Below are 7,949 nucleotides of genomic sequence, written 5' to 3'. Positions count from 1 at the left end.
TATTCTGCTGGTGCAGTCACTGTGTACATACATTACATTACTGATCCTGAGTTACCTCCTGTATTATACTCCAGAGCTGCACTCACTATTTTTCTGCTGCAGCTACTGAGGATCAGTACAGGATCAGTAATGTAATGTATGTACACAGTGACTGCACCAGCAGAATAGTGAGTTCAGCTCTGGAGTATAATACAGGAGGTAACTCAGGATCAGTAATGTAATGTATATACACAGTGACTGCACTAGCAGAATAGTGAGTGCAGCTCTGGAGTATAATACAGGAGGTAACTCAGGATCAGTAATGTAATGTATATACACAGTGACTGCACTAGCAGAATAGTGAGTGCAGCTCTGGAGTATAATACAGGAGGTAACTCCGTGTACATACAATACATTACTTATTCTGTACTGATCCCGAGTTACTTCCTGTATTATACTCCAGAGCTGCACTCACTGTGTACAGACATTACTGATCCTGAGTTACCTCCTGTATTATACTCCAGAGCTGCACTCACTATTATACCTAGGGTACCCTCAATGTGCACATGCATTACTTAGCCTTACCCTCTCCAGCAACACTCAATATTATTGTGTAATTATCAGATATAAATAACATTGTTATTGGTCTGTAAGGTGCATGTGTTAATATATAAGCTAACAGTCTGCTGATTGCAGCTCTGCAGGAACCAAAACCTTCAAGATTTACTCCACAGAACCTCAACATGTACAAAACACAAGAAATAAAACCCCTCCAATATTTGCACAGCGCCCCCTGCTGCAGAGTCTTGTGCAGACCAGCCATTTCTAGGTTGTAGAAAATAAAATTGACGCCCTTATTAAAATACTGCATTTCTCAATTAAAAAAAAACAAAAAACACATGGTAAACTGCTCCTATGACACCGCACGATGACCAAACCAGCCCGGGATCTCAAAAGACAAGTGTTGAAAAGCAAAAACAAAAAAATCCAAAAAACAGTCTGCAGCCTGGACTCACATTTGACATCAGTACAGCTGACTTCTGTTACAGTGTATCAGTGTTACCCAGCAGCGGCAGTCGCTCCGATCCTGGACGTCCATCGCATCAACAGCTAAAAAGCCACAATTACAAATCTTATTGTTTCAAGTCTTCATGATAAAGTTGCTACATGCGGATGCAAACATCCCATAGGATTACAGTATACGCGTCTGGATACAATTTGCATCAAAAGTATAAAAACTGTTGTAAAAAATTAAAATAAAAAATCCACACATTACTTACAAGGCTACTGATTTTAATGCAATACTTCATCCCTCCTGGAGGGGGCGCTGCAGGAAATAAAAATACAATTTTAAGTAATGTGGGACTTCTTTACCTTTCTGTGTTAAAAGGAGACCTTGGGATTGTCCACGCATCGGAATACAGACACTATCGCACGCAGAGTACAGACTGCTGCAGAACACGGTGCAAAATGCAATAAAACAAACTGACAGAGAAAGTGCACGATCAGCGTTTAATGGAGGCCGGATCCGCTCAGAAGAGGAAGGTCCCGAAGCTCCCCTTCCCGTTGCGCTTGAACTGGTTGTTGGCGATGGAGACAAACATCTCCTGGGACAGGATCTGCTCGTCGTCCGCGGTCGTGATCCCCAGCGTGCTCAGTCTCTTCTTGTGGATCATTGTCTTTCTGCGGGAATTCGCCGTCAGTTCGGACACAATGGCGCGATTTCCATCCGCCTCCTCGCTGGCGATGCAGATGTCGCTTGGACGGTGTTCATCATTTTCTGGCACAGAGGAGGTCGGGGTGCGGTCGTCTTGAGGGCGATCGTCATCATCTTCCGGTGACGTCTTCTCATCGGATTCCAGATGGATCACATCAGACGCCATCTTATCTTCTGCTACGTTACCTGGGAAGAAGCAAAAGTGATTTATAAATACACAAATAAGAATCTCCCACTTGGTAAGAAGCCAGTATGACACATTGGTGCGCTTACCAATATTTGTGCCCCAGCTGATACAGGAAGCAAAGTACCCAAAACAGCTCTGCACCAGCTGGAAATTAGGTCTACAGAACATTGCACTTAGCAGAAACATTTTTAGCCAAGATCACGGCCTTATTTTTGATTAACAGCCAAGATAAAACCAGGCAGCTGGGGGCTGGTATTTTCAGCCTGGCGGGACCCATCGTTATTGGGCCCCCTAGGCGAAAAATAGCAGCCCACAACCACCCCAGATTTGGCATATCTATTAAATGCGCCAAATCTGGCGCTTACCCAGTTCTTCTTGGTGCGGTGGCAACAGTGTAATGAAGGGGTTATTGTCAGCTGTGAATTTACAGCTGGCATCAAGCCCTGGTATTAGTAATGTAGAGGCGACTGAGGCCGGGTACACATTCGGCTTTTCGCCTGTTTGGCGGATGCGGCGCACGCCAGTACAGTGTATACAGTACACTGGCAGCGCAACAAGCGCCGGTCACATGTTGTCATGTGACGGGAGCATGTGACCCGGAAGTTGCGGCGCTTCCACGGTACTGTATCATACTGTACTGGCGTGCGCCGCATCCGTCGAAAAGCCGAATATGTGTACCCGGCCTTAGATATTACCTAGCTTTATTGACAACATTTTCTTTCTTGTTGGCCACAAACAAAAAACACATCCAGTTTTTGACGCGTTTTTTGCCACAACGTGCAGAACATTTCTGCAGTGTGCACACAGCCTAAGAATCTTCACATTTGCTGGTGGAGAAAAGCAGAAATCTCACAAGATGGCAACAATTACAAATAAAAGTGGCTGGTTCTGGGATCAGATTTAGAGTGCGTGGTCCTCCCGTGGAAGCCCATCACCCCTCAAGCTGGTGACCGATATCACGTGCTCCATTTTAGGAAGGCACCGATGCTGCACACATTTAGGAATGTAAGGTCCCATTCACACTGTGCAGCAAGGCGTGTACCGGTCTAGGCCGCCAGTTACATACCATCACCTGTGCCGTCTCTGTTCGGTGCCACAAACTCGCCCTCGTTCTCGGCCGCCCCCGGCTTCACCAGCACCACGGCGTAGCCCTCATTGTTGTGGATGACATTGTTTTCTAGGGTGATTTTGGGAACATCGTGAACCTCGTCGATAAAGTCCTGAAAAAGAAGGAAAAAGTCAGACATTTCACTCCCAAATTAAAGAAACCCAACTTTTCAACTCATCATAGAAAACCCCCTTACAGCCCACTGAATCTAGTATTTTTGTTAAAACAAGGAGCCAAAAAGTTGATCCCGTAGTTGAGTCGTGACCCTAAAAACTTAAGTGTTACAGATCCTGTTATACCGGAATCACGGGATTTACTCTCAGGACCCTTAATCTCCTTTGCTTACGCAGCTCCTGCCTGACATTGAGTGCTGCTGCTTGGATTACACGTCAGACTACCGGAGGCATTTCTTTGATCTGAAGTCTCTAGTTTCTTTCCATTTATCATACATGCAGCCGTGACCGAGTGTTTGGGCCACAGCAGTTTTCATACTGACAATTAGCATCAATTAGAGACTGATGCAAAAGATGCCATAAAAACATCTTCAGCCCCTCCAGGGCACCGAACAGAATCCAGTGAATGCCACTGCCGTCTCCTAAAAGGGGATTTGGCTATGGGATTGCAGTGCAGAGCTTGCTCATGAATGGCAGCAGGCAGGAGTCAGTGCATCTGCACAGAGAGCAAGATCAAAAGGTTTTGGAAGCGGTCACCACATCCAGGACAGATTGACATTCTGCATAGAAGTGGGGGTAAAGCTTTGCTCTGGTGAAACCTCTGCAGACAATCATTCTTCCAGTTGTAACAGAGCGAAGCTCTACCATACGTTCTGTGCCTGCCAGCAGTAGTATCTGAAGACTGCTCCTGGGGGGGCTTTCATCCATGGAGGGGGCTCGCTCACAATCCAGCCCAATGACTTAGGTGATAAAATGTCCCCACTTCAGATAATGTGCCCGTCGGTGGAGCTGTTACCTTGATCAGGATGCCGTCCCTGCAGTGGTGGATGCCGGTGTCGGTCAGGCTGCAGTTACTCCCGGGATAGATCTCCACTCCGGCGCCCTGCACCAAACATAGCCATGATGAATAGGAAATAATAGGCTGCAACTCACCCATCAAGAAAATGTTTGGTAAAAAGTGGGGGGAAGGGGGTACATAAGTTTTCATATACTATGATGTGAAGGGTTCCGTAATACCAAACAAATGCAGCTTGTGTGAGACGGCAGATCTCCCCCTGGACATTCCCGTGAAGTGTTAAGGGTCCCAATCCCCCCCGCCCCACGTCTATACCTTTGCTCCGTACAGGTCGCAGTACTTCATCAGCAGTTCTGCAGATTTCTTCACCGTGATGCCCGTCGTGTCGCATTGTAGCACGCAGTTCTCCAGCTCCGTCTGACCTCCGAGGACGCCTACAGGAAGCAAAAGCTCAAATGAGGACAGACACATTACCATTATAGCCACAGAGCGGGGTCTCCTAGCTGGTAAACTACATGGTCATGTAATGCGATCACTGCAGCCATCACCCTTCCTGACCGCCGCCTTCACCCGACGCCGCAGCCTTCACCCGACCCCGCCGCCGCAGCCTTCACCCGACCCCGCCGCCGCAGCCTTCACCCGACCCCGCCGCCGCAGCCTTCACCCGACCCCGCCGCCGCAGCCTTCACCCGACCCCGCCGCCGCAGCCTTCACCCGACCCCGCCGCCGCAGCCTTCACCCGACCCCGCCGCCGCAGCCTTCACCCGACCCCGCCGCCGCAGCCTTCACCCGACCCCGCCGCCGCAGCCTTCACCCGACCCCACCGCCGCAGCCTTCACCCGACCCCACCGCCGCAGCCTTCACCCGACCCCACCGCCGCAGCCTTCACCCGACCCCACCGCCGCAGCCTTCACCCGACCCCACCGCCGCAGCCTTCACCCTACCCCACCGCCGCAGCCTTCACCCGTCCATTTGACCAAAGTGAGAATGCTGCAGCCAATGATCGACTGCAGCGGTCACATAAAGGGTCATGTCAACAGAGTTAAAGCTCCAACACACTGGACCAGTCTGGGAGGCGTGCACTTTTTTGTTTATATCTGTGGCCCTCTAGAATTTAAGCCCGGCTTGTCCTGCAGTGCAGCCCCTATAATCTTACATCAAGGATAGACTAGAGATGAGTCTTCAGCCTTTCTTAATAATCCACCTTCTCATTAAGAGCATTAAAAAGGGGGGGAGCAGAACCGTATGTGGACACAATGCCACCAAGAGGCTCAACGCCCAGTGGGGGAGGGGTTGGCTGTGCCATCAGCGCCATACTCCCATTATCAAGCACAAGACCAGTTTTATCCGAGTGTCCATAGGAGGCAGATACAACCTGGACCAAGTCTACAGCAGCTTTTTGGCCAAGTAGCGCCAATGATCTCCCCCTTATGGCAGTAGGTGCCAATTATACGAGCTTGGTTCTCGCCTACCTACTTAGCCTCCAGCTGTAGTCGGTGACCACAGAGTGACACGAGGACATTACCGCTCGCCTCGGACTTACTGACGATTCCTTCCACCGCGTTGTGCTGGATCAGCTTCATGTTGGAGATCTTCACGTGGGCCCCGCAGCACTCCACAAACTTGTCCCCTTTCCCCTTCTTCTCTACGATGATGTCGTCCGGCATGCCGTACCCTAGGGGAGAGGAGGAAAGTTACTGACAATCCTTGCAAAATCACAGGACAGCGGAGAAAAGTCCAGGAACTATAGATAGATATATTAGCCAAAATCACAGCGACCAATCAGCTTCCTGCTGTAATGGCCAGAATTGGAGATCTGATCCCGGCCATTCACCCACTGAAATGCCGCAGTCAATAGTAACACCGACATGCAAGCAGTTAGTGTGCCTGGGTTGCCTTCCAAAAAAGTTGGACTGGTGCTTTAATAATGTGGATCCATCACAGGTTCTTACCTTCTATACGTAGAGAGTCCGCGACGCAGATCTGACTGTATACAAAGTAATGGCCGGGACAGACCAGAACCAGATCCCCATCGAAGCTCGCGGTCACCGCCTCCAGCAGGTCCTTATGGAACTGAGAACACAACAACAATAAACTTCAGTAAAAGAGGAGAAGAACTGCAAGATGTCCATCCGTCCGTCACCACCACTAAGGGTGCTTTCACACTTGCGTTGTGTCTCATCCGCCAGGTAAGTTGCTGCGTCGAGACGCATCCGTCAATTGTTGTGTTGCTAATGGACCCAACGGATGCGTTATTTCGCAGGAATCAGTCAGCGGCACTACCGCCCCCATCACCGCGCACACACCCCGGCACTACCGCCCCCATCATGAAATGTGTCTCAGACGCCTGACATGATTAACCTAGGACTTAGTGGCAGCTATGGGCTGCTGCCATTAACTCTTTATTACCCCGATTGCCACCGCACCAGGGCAATTCGGGATGAGCCGGGTAGAGTCTCGGGACTGTCGCATCTAATGGATGTGGAAATTCCGGGCGGCTGCTGGCTGATATTTTTAGGCTGGGGGGCAGCCCATAACGTGGGGCTCCCCATCCTGAGAATACCAGCCTTCAGCCGTGAAACTTTATCTTGGCTGGTATGACCGTACGCAGTTTTTATTTATTAATTTATTTTACTGCACTACATACATGCCCACCGGCGGCTGTGATTGGTTGCAGTGAGACCGCTGTCACTCAGCGTGGGGGCGTGTCTGACTGCAACCAATCATAGGCTCCGGTGGGCGGGGGAAGCACGGAATACCTGATGGAATATTGAGCGGCCGGCATTTTCAAAAGCAGGAGAAGCCGCCAGAGCTTTGTGACAGCCGTGCAGCGCCGCGCCGGTGATCGGTGAGCATGAGAGACCGATAGACAGAGATAGAGAGACCAGGAGTGATTTTAAAAAATTTAGATCGTTCTGCTGGACATGCTGAGCATGCTCAGTAGAACGTGACAGAATCCACCACCATAGACAATCACCAGACACCTTGGCGGATTCCAAGCGGATTGCCAGCGGATGCAACGCAGACACCTACGTCACAGTGCGTCGTCATCAACAACGGATTGCGCTATTTTCCATAGTGGTGGATTGCAATGAATGCAAGTGTGAAAGCACCCTAAGAAAGAAGGTCGGCGTCACTCAAGTCAACAAGTCAAAACTAAGAGGTCAGGGACCCAGTTACTGAAAATTAGGGGCTTCAACTCCCTGGTCATTAACCCCTTTATGATATCTGTACACATGGCAGGTTGGCCACAGGAGTAGAGAGGGCTGCGCTATACAGCCATCACCTACCGGAGCTAGATCACATCACCGCTGGTAAATTGTGGCACCTAAATGGGTTTTTTGGTAGGTTTTGGAGTGCGGCCATCTGTTCAGCCCCATCGAGGACCCAGGAGAGAACACTTTCTCCAGGACTGACAATGACTGAATGCAGGACTGTCATCAGATCTATAGAGAACATGCGTTTGAAGTAACCTGGATCTCTTGGGTTTGGTTGCAGGATTCGGGCTCCAGCCGCTCTCGGGTCAGACACGTCAACATCTCGATGGACATATTGGCAGCTACAACGTGAATGACTCTCCCTCCCGCCGGCCGGGGACCTTTCCTTTTCAAGCTGCAGGATCCTGGACTTCTCTGATAACAGAAGAGATACCTACGGACAAAGCAGAGGGGCCTCATAAGCGTATGCAGCCACAGGGAGGCGCTAACGAGCGCCCGGCGAGTGACGTACCTCAGGAGGGGGGTCTCGATCAGTTTGAGCTTCCTCTTCAGGCTCTCCAGCTCGCCGTCCATCTTCATGCCTTCCACCATGGAGATGTTGTCCAGCTCGCAGTCAGAGTCGGAGTCCCTGTTGGACAGCGTGTTCCGGAGGTTGGTGAACTGGGAGTACACTTGGTCGCAGCGGGTCAGGATAGAGTGATACTCCGACACCAGCTCCGACGGGATCCGCTCTTCCAGAATGTCATAATGGCTGCAAAACAGGAAGGGACG

At 50.3% G+C, this 7,949-nt stretch overlaps 1 protein-coding gene across 3 annotated transcripts in view; it reads right to left on the bottom strand.

Annotated features, from left to right (window-relative positions):
* Nucleotides 1-233: 233 nt before the first annotated feature.
* SHCBP1 (SHC binding and spindle associated 1) overlaps nt 234-7,949 on the bottom strand; it is a 29,256-nt gene continuing 21,540 nt past the window's right edge. For 2 of the 3 annotated variants that reach the window (XM_075326136.1, XM_075326138.1), the window contains exons 6-13: nt 7,690-7,929; nt 7,434-7,611; nt 5,913-6,033; nt 5,504-5,635; nt 4,276-4,394; nt 3,961-4,047; nt 2,950-3,103; nt 235-1,882 (exon numbers count right to left, since the gene is read on the bottom strand). In XM_075326136.1, coding sequence (XP_075182251.1) covers nt 1,512-1,882; nt 2,950-3,103; nt 3,961-4,047; nt 4,276-4,394; nt 5,504-5,635; nt 5,913-6,033; nt 7,434-7,611; nt 7,690-7,929 — 1,402 coding nt within the window. In that variant the 3' untranslated portion in view covers nt 235-1,511. Of the gene's footprint in view, nt 1,883-2,949; nt 3,104-3,960; nt 4,048-4,275; nt 4,395-5,503; nt 5,636-5,912; nt 6,034-7,433; nt 7,612-7,689; nt 7,930-7,949 lie in introns of all 3 variants that reach the window. The other variant, XM_075326137.1, reaches the window with a different exon arrangement.

The sequence above is a fragment of the Anomaloglossus baeobatrachus genome, chromosome 10 (genome assembly GCF_048569485.1).
Source record: "Anomaloglossus baeobatrachus isolate aAnoBae1 chromosome 10, aAnoBae1.hap1, whole genome shotgun sequence".
Classification (NCBI taxonomy): Eukaryota; Metazoa; Chordata; class Amphibia; order Anura; family Aromobatidae; genus Anomaloglossus; species Anomaloglossus baeobatrachus.
Note: the sequence above shows the minus strand (reverse complement) of the source record. Positions and strands in the feature narration are given on the sequence as shown.